This window comes from Xenopus tropicalis, chromosome 2, assembly GCF_000004195.4.
Source record: "Xenopus tropicalis strain Nigerian chromosome 2, UCB_Xtro_10.0, whole genome shotgun sequence".
Lineage (NCBI taxonomy): Eukaryota > Metazoa > Chordata > Amphibia > Anura > Pipidae > Xenopus > Xenopus tropicalis.
Window position 1 is genome coordinate 87,741,638 of NC_030678.2, and position 14,431 is coordinate 87,756,068.

Genomic DNA, 14,431 nt, shown 5'->3' on the forward strand with positions numbered 1-14,431 from the left:
CAGTTATTTGAGTTAGCACTAATACATCTGCTAGGAAAGGGAGCCCCCTAAAAGATGTTTTAAACCAAATCTGTTAACCAAAATTTTACCCTGACCTTTGCATATAGACAGAGTGAAAAAAGGCATGTTCCTGAGAGGAGGTGAGTGAAGAGTAATGTGAGGTACAGCATTTTGAACTGATTATATATGGAACCTTTGTTATTGCCATGAGACAAAACTTAGATTACATTTAAATTTCACAATGGTTCCCCTTTAAGGAAAATGTACTGAGAGTGGTTTAAGTCACTAAAGAACCAGTTACACCAGGAAATTTTCTGAAAAAGTGTCAGCCTGAAAACATGTAAAATATATATTCACACTAGGGCAATTATTCTATAGACAACTATTATTATAATCTTCACCCGGCATTAAAAAAAGAAATTACTTTTTAGATCATGACATTAATTCTTGGCAAAGAATTACTACTATTACAAACTATTTAGCCTTAGTCTACACTGCTGCAAATGTGCCATTATTTCTAAATAGTGTAATACAGAAAGTAATATCCAGAAGGTTCTGAATTACAGGAAGGCCATCTCCTACAGCAGGGGTCCCCAACATATCATACTTGTGAGCCAAAGTCAAATGTAAAAAGACTTGGAGAGCAACACAAGCATCATAAGGAGGTGCCAAATAAGGGATAAGTGTGGCTATTAGGGAGCCTCCATGCACACACGGTTAACAGGAAGCTTTATTTGGTAGTAATCTTGTTTTTATGCAACCAAACTTGCCACCAAGTCAGGAATTCAAAAATAACTACCTGGTTTGGGGGCACTGACAGCAATATCCAAGGGGTTGGTGAGCAACATGTTGCCCCTGAGCCACTGGTTGGGATCACTGTCCTACAGATTAAATTTTTATCAAATAATTACAAATTTGAAATTGTAATTATAAAAGAATACCTTGAACTTGATCCCAACTAAGATATAATGAATCCTTTTTGCTATATTTTATTTAATATTTATAAATATATTACATATATTTATTTAATATATAAAAATATATAAAACAGTTTCATATGTCACATATACAAATAAATAGTATTTTAGGCTAATTAAATACATCTTAAAATTCTGGTGTTACTGGTTCTTTAACCATTTTTCAGCAGCAAACCTTATTTTCAAATTCAAGAATCCCAGGCTTGTGCCCATAGACATAGTTTGTTATTTTAGATTACAGGGTGGGTGCAGCCACATTCATATTCTTATCCATGCACATAAAACCTGTAAGAATATGAAACCATTTATGCCATTCTGTTCTGAAGAGATACTGTAGTGTCATGTTGGCATAACAAGCAGCTAACACATCTCTCTGTCACACAGGTTCCAAATGAAATTTGGACTTCTTTAGAACCCCTAGGGAGCAATGCGCTGAGCCAATATTAGACAGTGCATTATAATGTATAAAACAGTGATTATTTAAGAACTATTTGTGACTAATATTTTTGACATGCTTGCTCGGCACATAAACAGTGATACAAAAATCACAGGACTAGTGATACCTTCAAAGATCTTGAACATAAATATATTTTCAGCAAAGTAATAACATCCTTCCATACTTAACCTGTTCATCATCCTTTGGTGTCGCAGTGGCAGAATAGAAAAATTTAGTTGCACCAGACAAAGATGCAATTAACTTTTAAAAGAAAAGGGTTGGAAGTATTATGTTAGTTGACCTTGGCATCAATATTCATGGAGACTTATAGTTGCATGGTGTTTGTTGTGGTTACGTGGTCATCTTTTAATCTTGTATTGCCCATAAAACTCTGGTGGCGGTAGGAATGTGTTTGTGGTAAATAGTATATATTATTTATTTCACTGATATTCATTGATTTCTCTTCCATCCTGGGTATTGCTTTTTGAAGGCATGGAGAGGAATCTGTTTGCTTGATTCTAGCATTTTTATCCACTTTCCCAGAAACAATCTATTTTTCTGTAATGTTTCAAACTATCCATGAATAATTCAGCATCTTCTTAGAACAGACTCTTGCTATCAGCGATTAGTAAGACCCCCTCCTGGAGGCCTAAATGCAAGTCTATTCAGTTCTTGATCATTTTGGTCAATGCAGTTATTTAAGAGGAACTGTCCTTTACTGTCCTGGGCACGCTGGTCTTCTTTCTTCTGGTTGTCTGGTGCTTTCCATTCTTTGATCAATTAGAATTTGCAGCCCTGAGTGGTTACTGTAAACACTTCACTCAGAAAACAAGATCCCATGGGGGATCAAGTGCTACATGTATGCTCATTAACTCTGGCTGTCAGGCTGGCGGGTCCCATCCCTCAATTTCATATTTTCCTCAATCCTTTTACCTTAGATTGTTCCCTGTTTAACCTTGACAGTCCATACTCCTGGTAACAAAAAAACCTCAAAAGTGGAGAATCTCATTGCATGATATGTTAGTGTACTCATATTCTTTAGCAGATCTGTACTGCTACCATTGCGGTTATACCAAAAAATAAAATAGGAAACTGGTGATGTCTTTTCACAACCTAAATTTGCAGTCTTGGCAACTTTATCTGGTTTAACGTTCATTCATTTTAGCAGTAAAATGCATTGCTAATTTTTTTACAATCCTTTGGTGCTGGGTAACTGTGAAAAACACAATCAATCCATAGTTCATCATGGCACTAAAGTATTTAAACATTCAGTGCAGCTAATTATTTTTAATGCACTTGGAGTAACAGACATGATTTGGATGTGATCTGAATTCACGCAGAAAGCAGCATGCATTTGTATGTGTGTATATCAAAAACAAGATTGCTTATCAGTGCTGAAAAGGGGTGTAGATAAGTTAAATGCTTCCTTTCCTCACTTCTCTATGTGCATTGTCAGAGTTATAATTGCACGCTGAAAATGCTACATTCCATTTTAAAGCAGAAAGTCAAAAGAACTCTATGTACCTGAAAAATAGCACTCAGTTGTTTAACTGCAAGTAACTGCATACATATCCATAGGTATATATTAATTTAAGTGAAATATGGAATGTACCACAATTGCCAGATTTGTAAAATCTGGCTGTAATCTTTCAATTTGAGAAAGGGTTTGTTGGAAGCAGCAGGGGTGAGTAGATGGGGCAAAAAGTAATAGCGAAAAAAATCTGTCACAGCAGAGCACTGACTTGATAGGAAAAATAATAACCAGGCACCTGCAGTTGAAATGGGTAAATATATGTGCAGGTATTTAATACAAGTTAGCATCTGTGTGCTTGTCTCTGCTGTAAGTGTGCTTTTTTTCTCTTGTAGAAGAAAACTGATTTGTTGAATGTTCTTGATTTGGAGAACTTATGTTGGTTGTGTATCCCAAGTTAACAGTGGTTGCCAAGAACAACTTAATTAAACAACCACTGACCTATAGAACAAAATCAAAGGGAGCTGCTTGACTGGTTATTTTCTGATTGGATTGTCCAGGTTTTGTTCTATAAATCTTTTCACATACAATTTGTTATAACAGTCTCTAAAGTTGCATGTTAATTTATATGTGCAGTAGCAGTGGAGCTGGGCTCCAAATGCCAATGCTAGCCTGCCGATTTCCATCTTCTTTCCCACAGCACTGGACAGATACACTGAGTTATCAACCAAGTCTCAGTTTTGTGACAAGGATGAGGCAGTTATCGTCTAGGCTGTGGGATAAAGGGGGGAAGGTAGTATAAAGAGGTTGTGTTCCACTGATTAAGTGCAGGATGGGCTGGTGGAACTCTCAAGAGAGGACTGGGAGAGTCGGCGGGTGAGGGGGGCAATGCTTGAGTCTGCCAGAGAAGAAGTAGGAAAGAGTTTGTACCATCCTGTAACACAAGAACTAAGATCAAGCTCCTCCAGAAGGATCTGTGCCATCCCCATGAAACATTTGTGATCCATGCGACCGTAGTCTCCCCAAACTATTACCTGCAGAAGAACAAAATTGATCACTTCTTAGCTATTAAATTGCAACATGGTGAGCAGATTTAGCAACTTAACTGGGGAATCCAGAAGGTATTTCTGCATCTTCACTGACAATCCCAGCAAAACTAAAACATCTGCAATCCTTCCCCTTTGCTCTCTTTATGGTACAGAAAATTCTCATAGTCAGCAACAACTGTAACATCTATTTATGAATTATGACCACTACAGGTTTTTGGTGCCATGGGAAACATTCAGATTTACCAAAGCCAAGGCAGATCAACTCTAGTGTATGTGTAAGAATGGTAGAGGTGAGGTAGAATGTTGTTCTATTACAGAATAAGTGGAAGATAAACAAGGATATGTTTTGCTTTCAAAAATTATCTTTACTCTTGCTATAAGCCATGTGAGAAAAGTAGGGGACCTACAGAGCATAGCACTTGTATGTATATACTGTACAGCGATGCGTACATAAGTAGCGCTTTATAAATAAAAATATACATACATACATATTTTAACTTGACTCTTAATTTTGATTTTGTTATCCTTTACAATCTATAATTTTAATATCAATATCACCCTTAACTCAAGAGCTGAACTGTCCCTAGACTAGAATCTGCAGCAATAGCCATCCAGCCTAAAATGTGGCCTTTTCTGCAAGAACACATTACTGTAGTACAGTCCTTTATCTACAAGACCATCATACCTGTAAGACCTTGCCCTGTGGCCCTTCATCAAACAAAAGAGCCTGTTGATATACAGGGTCCCAAGTTTTCTTTGAAGTCCTTGTCTTCTTCTTGGAAAGGCAGACTCCATTCTCTATCAGGTACACCTTAATATATGGAGCTGCAGACAAAAGTTTTGAGGAAGAGTAAGCAAATAAAGAGCAGCATAAACATTAGGAAGCAAATAAAGGCATACACATTAGAGCTGGAAAAGATATATTTAGAAATATGCTTTTCTTGCAAATCGTAGTAAAAGTAGTGCTGCTTTAAGAGCAATGGCACACATGGTACTTTGTCACCCCTGAGAGTCTCCTTCTCTGTGGGTAACAAAGTATCAAAAAATATCTTTACATGTAGAAGAATGAGAATTGCCACATGTAAAACACTTAATATGTGTGGTACCAGCTTAACTGCAGAAAACTGCGCAACACGATTTTACACAAATAGAAAGCAGTAAGGGGAACTGCGGCACCAGGGGGTCTGCTGTGTTCTAGGCACTGCCATCTACATATGACCTGGCAGGGTTTTAGGGAAGATACAGTATTATATCATTGTTAATGGCTAGAATCTCAGCCATAAAGTGTAACAGAGCTGCTGCTTTGTAATAGCCCAAAGTAGCTATCTTTGTCAAAACTGAAGTAAACCTTTTCACTTGTGAACCACACTCAGGTGTAAAAAGTGTTGTTGAGCCACACAAGCATGTGTGGCGATGCCAAATAAAGACTGTGATTGGCTATTTGGTAGCCCCTTGTGGCCTGCTAGCCTGCAGGTTCTGCTTGGGGTAAAACTGTGTCTTTGTGCTTTCAAAACTTGCCTCCAAGCCAGAAATTTAAAAATGGGCACCTTCTTTGAGGCCACTGTGAGTAACATTAATGGGGGACGTGAGCAACATGCTGCTCACAAGCCACTGGTTGGGTATCACTGCATTAGAGGTTCAGACATCATGTATTGACATAGTTTATTGGTATAATACTTCTCTTTACATTGCCTCAAATAAGCCTCCTTATCTCTCTTTCTTTCCAATTGTCAATCCAGCCACAAGTATGCCAAGCATTTTCACCAGCACTGTGCTCATCCATATGAGCTATTTGGAAAAAAAAGTGAATTTGATCCTGTTTCCACCTACAGTATGTGATAGTGGTTCTAGTCTTGGCATATATCTAAAATCCCTGTCACAGGAGCAAGAAACGCTCCTGTTATTTACAAGAAAGGAAGGAGAGGAAGTCAGAGGAGTATCAGGAAATAGTCCTACACACAAGGGCAGGGGCACACTGAGCAGATCATTCACTTTTCTCAGCTTATGTTCTCTCTGCATTGTGCAGTGTGGAACTACACTAGGTAGGTATTGGTGTGGAAACTCAAAAGTTTGCACCAAATTTCTCTCATTGCCACACCACACAAGCTGGGGCATGGGACTACACAAAAGAACAGATGACTGCGGATCCACTTTCCTCTGCCCATGTAGAAAAACACAGGCTGAGAAACTGGATGATTTGCTCAGTGTGCCCCTACCCTTAAAATAGCCCAAAATCAAGTCAATAAACTCTCTCTTCTTTGTATCTGTATACTCCTTCCCATGTGTGGTATTACCAGACAGGCTTGCCTCTGCATTACTTCAGCTTGCATTTCTTAAGCTTGCAAAATAAAAAAAAACAAATGCTGCATGCTCAGTATAGAACTCTTTGACTAACTAGACAGTAGGGTTGCCACCCAGACGGTATTTGACACTAGCTAGACCCGGGGCTAGTATAACAATTTTACACTTTGGCTACATACTTGCCGGTAAATTTGTAATACCCTATGAACCCCCTTTAATCACCGTTTCTGCTACTTAATTCCTGTTATGCCCATTTCCCCACCCCACCAGGCTATTTCTTCACCCCATTTTGTTATCAACCACCCTCCAACCCAAAAGCTTGTATAATGCAAGCCAAAAGAAGGCAACCCTACTAGAAAGTCAAAGAAGGAGGCCACCTCAGCAAACTAAAGGGAGCAGTGCTTCATGCTGGTACAGTAAGTAGATGATCTGTGCCGCAGATTTGTTTCAGTGCTGGGAAAGATGTTAGACTGAAAGCTGAAAGTGAAGTATGTAATTTTGGGGGATAGGTAAGAGTCATTTTAAAGATTTGTTTATAAAAAGGTTTACTTATTCTTTAAAACAACCTCCCATAGCCTTACATTGCAGTCACCTGGCAAGCAACATTTATTTTACAAAGTACTCTACCGTACACAACATGTCACATATTTTCATGCAATAGTAAGCACAATGATGACCTTAACCCTTTAGCTTTTGTACAGCTGTTGATGCCATTATTTCCTGTACCTGGTATAGATTTGGAGCCTGGCTTTGGAGTCAGACCTCGGGCCTGTATTACTTCCACCTCCAGCTGCCCATTTCTGTCTACCATCCCAATGTGAACATCCCCTGGAAAAGAATGACCATGGATTATTTCTAATGTTCTAATATTCTAATAACATGGTTTACATGGCACAGTCCATAAACATATTATTTTGCATGTCATTAAAGTTTACTGGTGGAACAGATTTCTTTTTGCAAGATTGGTGTTTTTGTTTAACATACTTTTAAACTTTTAAAACAAGAAAAGTTCAGTAGTCCTAATATAATGGATATAAATAAGCTAATATGTAGTATGAAGGGGTCAATTTGCCTAGGGTGTAACAGATAAGCTGGCTCTCTCCACACCTATGCAATAAAAATATTTCACATACAAAATAAAACAATTTGAACTCTGGTGTTACTGCCCCTTTTACTTTTTCCTACAGTATTATTACAACGGAATATTACAAGTATATTAATGCATGTCCTCAAAGCACTGAAAAGGCAACTTTTTGCAAAATTATTGACGACAAATGTGGACCTTGAACGGATCTGCATATTTTATTCATGCTTCTGCATTATGTGGTTTCTCCTCATTTTACCCTTTATTATGACGATCTGTCTGTATCCTCATAGAGAGGAGGTTTAAAGGAAATCTAATTTTTAGTCAGGAATGTTGACAGCAGCAGTAAAAATATTTAATGGGTTTGCTTGAGACTCCATTGTTCTCCATATTTGTTGACCTGCAACACTTGAAGAAGCTGCTAAACTTGTTTAATTACTTACTTTTCTGCATTGCTGTGCCCATTCTCCTCATATGCATTAGCTGACCAATAGCCAACATTAGTACTGATCTTATGGCATCTTTTTTCAACAAAATGTTTTCTGCTAGTAAGTTCTGAGTAGACTTGTGTTCCTCTTAACCATATATTTAGGGTATTATCTTATTAATGGGCTTTGTTATACTTATCAATAAGCTGTTTAAGCAACTCTAGAAAAACAGGATCATCTAGAAGGAAACATATTCTTATAAATAGTCTTTATTTTTCTGTTAAAAAGGCAAATATCAACAACTGTGCTAGAACTAAAATAGCACTAAAAAGTACTGTTAGTCATACTGCAAAAGTTCTGGTTCAGATGTTATTGCTTTGAGCTACAGGACTGTATGTCTTTAAATTGTTAACAAGATAATTACAGATGGAGATTGTTCCCATGGGACTGGGGCAATCTGCTGGAAGAAAATTACGCTATAAATAAAATTGCTCCCACAGGAGGGGTAGCCAAAGTTTTGTAAAGATATGGGAGAGATGATGGTTTAGCAGTGTTGTTTTCTTTTCTTTTTTAATGGAATCAATGCCCAGAAGGGTAAGGCATATTAATGACAATTATTGTTTTAATTTTGATTACCAATCCTAATAGAGAGTCCAAAAAGCATCTTGAGACTCTGGCACTATATAAATGGCAAATTTCTGGAAACTATAAAAATCTAGCCTAGGCAATTACCCAGCATGATACAAGAATCAGCAAATGGCGCTGAAGAGTATTTACTTTTCTGGCTCTGTTTCAGAATGATTATTAGTATATGGGTGTAGCCACACCAAAGCTTTGTAGCAATAACTACAATTTGGTTATGGTACTATCACATTAAACCTGCATTCACTGTCTTCAGGGCTTTCTGTATAATCAATTAGCCTCTTGTATTGGCAAAATAGTGGTGTCTATCTATACAACAGACACAGTCAGGGGTGGGGGGCCTGGGCGACAGGGGAGCCTGGACTGCAGGGTCTGCTGTATCATAGTCCCCCCTCCCTGACCCCTCTTCTACCTTTTAAAATAGTGGTGCAGTGCAGGCCAGGAAGTGCAGCGAGTAAGACGGGGGGGGGTTCATGGGGAGAAGGGACTTAGTTGCACCTCTTCCCCCACAAAAAATTGTACTGTGGGGGCCAGGTGCAACTAAGTTACTCTACTGGCTGTTGTCCATGCACATTGTTGTCTCATACAAGGTAGAACTGTTGCTTCAAGAAATATGTAATTTACAGGTGTTGATAAACCAATATACCTTAAAATTTAATTTTGTTCCTGCAGTGGAAATAATACTTATATATTGATGTGTGTGTTCAATGCAATTATTGCACAATGATTCTAGACAAATGTGGATTTGTCACCTTATACAGATTTGCATTTACTTTGGTTGTGCTTTTGCATTATGTTATTTCTGTTCATTTTAACCTTTATTATGAAGATCTGTAAGCTTAGCAAAGATGAGATTTAAAGGAAATCTAATCTAATTTCCAAGTTTGACAGCAGCAGTAAATATCTAATGGGTCTAATAGCTTTCCATATGTTTTGAGTACTTGCACTTACTTTCCTGTGTTGCTGTTTCTATTCCCCTCACAGTCTGACCAATAGCTAGAATATTAGCAATCAGTTTAAAGTCATTTATGACATCTTTTTCATATGAATCTCCAATCAGTCTATACAATCATCAACCAAACCAATCCTCAGCAAGTAACTACTATGGGTCTCATTGAATTTTCTAATTATAGTTGAGTGCTCACTGCTGGATAGTCTTTGCCCCACATTAAAAAAATTATTTTGGGTGCCCCCTCTATCTATTACCTGCTTCCTCAGCAGCATGACTGCCCTATAGTCCCCTCCTTGTGCTCATGGTGCGGAGCACTAGAAGTTGCAGTGTGAAAGCAATAAGTAGGTTGGTATCATGAAACACAGAATCCTTACCAGGGCCAGGACACAAGGGCCTGGTGTATGGTAGCTATGCCACTGCAGGTAGCGCCTTTTAACCCTACATTTCTGGATAGGCCATGATTGCCCTTGACTGCAGATCTTTATATTACACATTTAACCCATACCAGAATTCTACTTTTCTCTTAGCTTTCTGTCTGCTTACCCTGGCCCCACTACCACATTCAAGCTTTACTAGAGAAGCTTTTCTACTTCCTGACCCTGCTTATATTCTTGGTATTCCACATACATTATTATTCAGTTTCCTAAGTAAAAAAAAGAGAGAGATTTAACAGTAAATTATACAAAAATTGCCTTTTTTTCTTTTCAGTCTAATAACCTTAGAATTCTTAGTTATTCTAGTTATTATTAGTTATTCTAGTCTGCCTGTAGGTGTCACTGCAGTGTAAGAGGATAAGGGAGTCCAACAGGTCTCTGTGTTAGGATAGCGTCATCAGTTTGATATTTATTCTTGTTGGATCATTAAAAATAACTATTCACAGCTCCTGCAGATGTGAAAGAACTACATTCAGCCTATAACTGAATGCGCCAGAATTTGTCACAGAAAAACTGTTTATTTTGCCATAAACTGAATGACAGCTGTGAATCACAGTCAAAATAACAAAGTACAAAATGAGTAAGTAATGCAGCATGTGGATTTCCTCAGCTGGAAAAGTGGTAAAGGATAACCAATGGGCACATATGTCACATAACACCTCATACCATTCACTTCTCTGCTTTTGTGGTTTCTGACAAATTATCAGAAAGCAGTCATTTATAAACACTAGGCATTTTTGCACCTGGGCAATATCCCATAACAACCAACCAGACGTTTGTTTTTACTGTTCTACTATTGGTTACAATGAGATACTGCCTAGGTGCAAATTTGTCCACTGTTTATAAATGGCCAGTGGTTAACAGATTGGTGAAGAAGTACAGTATGCACATCTCTACAAGTCTGTTAAACACTGTCTGACTTCAGCTATACTGTTTCAGGAGAACTAGCAGTGCAGAAATAGCAAAATACTACTTTTAATTTACATTTACAAATAATGTTATGAGCATGTAATTGCTTACAATTACATTTTCTTTAATTAATTAATTTAATTAATCAATAGCTGCATTTTGGAGTTTACATCCCCCTTAATTGTCCCTAGTGTACTGGTATGATTAGGGGACACATAATTTACCCCTAGATGTCAGCAGGGTACAACTCAGGCATTTTAATACCTGCCTGGGATAGTGACAATGTTACATATCCCCTAAAATATCCATGTGGATTGGTGTTCTTAAGAAAAACCACCAGAACTGTCAAAGTAAGATAAAATGAGCATACAAATTACATTAGAACATCGAAGCATATACCAGCAGAAAAATTTTGCTGAGTTCTGTCACAATATTACTGAGTTGGGATGGACTATCCTTGATAAGATAACACAGATCAGTAGGGAATGTTACTAGAAGTGGATACTTGGGAGCCTTAAACCTAATGGATTACATGATAAAAATAATCTTTTGTGCTATTTAAGTGAATAAGATGCAAATGTTTTAAATCACAGGATCACAAGAATCATTCTGGATATTTCTCTATGATGGACTATTTCTATTGAATGGACTAAGAGTCAGTAAATTCCAATCAGATTGAAATAGGGTTTTAACAAGTATACTGCACAGGCGTGTCCATTATATTTGCCACATTTGCACCTTCCTTTGCCTACATGCTAATAAGTTTATTTAGCCTGCAATTCTTATTCCTATGCAAGCTGCACATGGTGAGCCCAGTCATCCTCATTTTGTGAAAGAAAAAGAACATGTAGTATAAAATGCATGCCGTAATTGGCAGAGCTTGGTATGGGGCCATTCATTATTATTGATGGTCATGTAACTGTTTCTGAAATTCAGTGCTTGTGTTAGGAATTGTATCTTCCTCCGGTGCTGCCCTAGGAACCAGAAATAATAGGACCACCCCCCACTTTGGCAATCAGCACATGTATAGCAGAATTTGCTTACTGAGCATGCACTACTTACCAGTGTATGAGGTACCCTCCAGCTCTGCCCCACATTTGCCCACAATTTCTGGAGGTGGATGAGAAATTTCTTTCTCCAGCATTTACTTTTTTATATATATATATATATATATATATATATATCAATCCAAATGGTGTCCGCACTCCAAGGCTCAATATTCTGCGGGGTGCTTAGCCAAAATTATGTATGCATAGAAAATAATCATCTGTGGCTAGCACACCCTTCAATGTTTCATCAAAAAAAATTTTTATTGCAGATATATTGTTAAAACCAACGTTTCGGTCCTTGTTAGGACCTTTCTTTCTTTTTATCCTTGAGAAAGGTCCTAACAAGGACCGAAACGTTGGTTTTAACAATATATCTGCAATAAAAAATTTTTTGATGAAACATTGAAGGGTGTGCTGGCCACAGATGATTATTTTCTATATATATATATACATATATATATATATATATATATATATATATATATATATATATAAATACGACCCTGGTAAGAAGCAGACCTTTCTGTCCCTTGTTATCCTAAGAACAGCTTGTCCTGGCTATATGGTTATAAGCTTGATGACCCCTGTGTTTGACCACAGCTTGATCTAAATGCTGCCATACTATAAGCCTCTGCCTGTTCTAGATTTGATGCTTTGCAACCTGCACAAACACTGTATACACTGACCTCACTCTTGAATACTCTTCAGCCCTCCTATTTCTCTTCCACTATGCTCAGCTTTATCTATCCCTCAGAGGCTACAGAAGGTTACTGAGATACTCCTCTACTGACCTTATCAACAAGTTTAGTGCTGATAAAGTCAAAGTTGCTTGTCTGTTTTGCCTTGCATTTGTCTGCATTGCATTTAGAAGATAGTGGTTTTATCACAAGTGCCCCTAGAGGATGGTGTCTTGCTCTTAGCCCCCCATTCCATCACCTTGGCCAGTTTTTCTCTCAATATTTAAACTATCTTCATCACTGGAACTCATGATAACCCTTCCCCAACAATCAGCCCTCTCTTTAAATATCAGATATCTTGGCAGCTTGCTCAGAATATTTTTACCTCTAAGTAATTTAGAAACACAGTCTGTGTAGATGCACCAACTTCCAAAAATTGTTGTATGCTACCTATGTGTAACGTTTGTTTTATTTTACTAGCTACCTGTATATTTGCTTTAGCTGTGTACTTAGATTGCTTAGATTATTAAAATCTAATCGATTTGTTTTATGTTATATTTCAGTGGAATAAACAGAACAGCTATTTAAGGCAAGACACTGAAGAAAGTTAAATAAAAGGACTTAAGTGTGGATTATCTATCAACCAAAAGTAGATTAGGACTCATCCATGGATTATGGTTCAGATACAATCAACACAGCTTTGTGCTGCTCTTTAGTGGCCTAGTGGCAAAATGGCATGGGTACTGACACTGTAAAAACCAACACAATAAAGCAGCATTTAATGGATAACTAACTCCCTCATCCAAGCTCCCTCCCACAATAGATATTCTGAAGGTATATTCTGATCCACTTCTGTTAGACCATTGACACAGATTATGCACGAGCATGCACAGCCGAATCTACCTCCTGAATCAGCTTTAACTGAGCATGCTCCAGCAAGATCCATATCAAGGTCGGAATTCAGGGAAGATGGTTTCCTGGAACTCCTCTATGCTGAGTGTACTGTAGAGGAGTTGCTGCAGAAAAGGAGCAGTGGAGGAAAATGGAAGGGGTCTGAAAATGGGCTAGGGTTTAGTTCTCCTTTAATGATGGCCAATCCTTTTATTTTTATCCATTTAATTGCCTAGGCACTGTGGCCATACTTCACAATTTATTAATGATAAGGGTCCTAAATAGCCAGTCAAAAAGGCAAGTCTTCCCTAAGCTTTTTAAAATAAATGTTTTACATGAAACATGATTGTATATTGTAAAAATAATGGTTTGACTGTATTGGTGTATTGGTGTTTGGCAAAGTGGGGCTTAATGGAGAGTAAATGGAGTCAGCTTTTACTAAATGGTAGTTGATCCTGATAGTATAGATAATACAGAACCCTGTTAATATATCAGTTTATAGTTCTAAATGCTATAGAACCCTGCCAATGTATTTGTAAAATGCTTTGAATGAAGGGGGAGTGGTGTCTCCCTTTAACTAATTACGTTTTTAACAAGGGGTGGGGTGTGTTTAAAAGTGTGTTCTGGAACCTACGGGGACACAACTGCTTATGAGTAAGTACCGGATGGGTACAAAACGCGTAGCACGCCATTCTGTGTGGGCTGTATGCTTTAATATGGATATTTAAATAAAAATGTGATTTTTTTAAACTGAAATTTTGAGTTGAGTTTGGGATATTCCTTTGATACTGTGGCTATACTGTCAAGAGAGTTTGGCTTGAGTTATATTCAGCAGTGTGTCAGCACATTTAAATGCACCAATATCTAGACTCAAGCATGTGTAACTAGATACATATTGTCAGCGCCGGATTTCAAATCCAGACGCCCCGAGGCCGCTGGGACAAAAATGAAGTTCATTTCCAGCATGTCAAGGTCTTTATGAAATGGATCACAAAAAACTTCAACAAGCAAAAGCAGTTCTACATGTTGTCGCACTAAGCATCTGACAGAAAGACCTTAATCATTCACCTTGCTACAAGATTATCTTGCATTATCCCAGATGATATTGTCTAAAAAAAGAACTCACAACAG

The 14,431-nt window shown here is 37.7% G+C and overlaps 1 protein-coding gene across 1 annotated transcript in view; it reads right to left on the bottom strand.

The window, feature by feature from the left end:
- Window positions 1-2,333: 2,333 nt before the first annotated feature.
- Window positions 2,334-14,431, bottom strand: part of rims3 (regulating synaptic membrane exocytosis 3) — a 40,927-nt gene continuing 28,829 nt past the window's right edge. Inside the window, 3 exon segments of the mRNA NM_001079023.1 lie at window positions 2,334-3,918; window positions 4,619-4,758; window positions 6,961-7,062. Coding sequence (NP_001072491.1) covers window positions 3,706-3,918; window positions 4,619-4,758; window positions 6,961-7,062 — 455 coding nt within the window. The 3' untranslated portion in view covers window positions 2,334-3,705.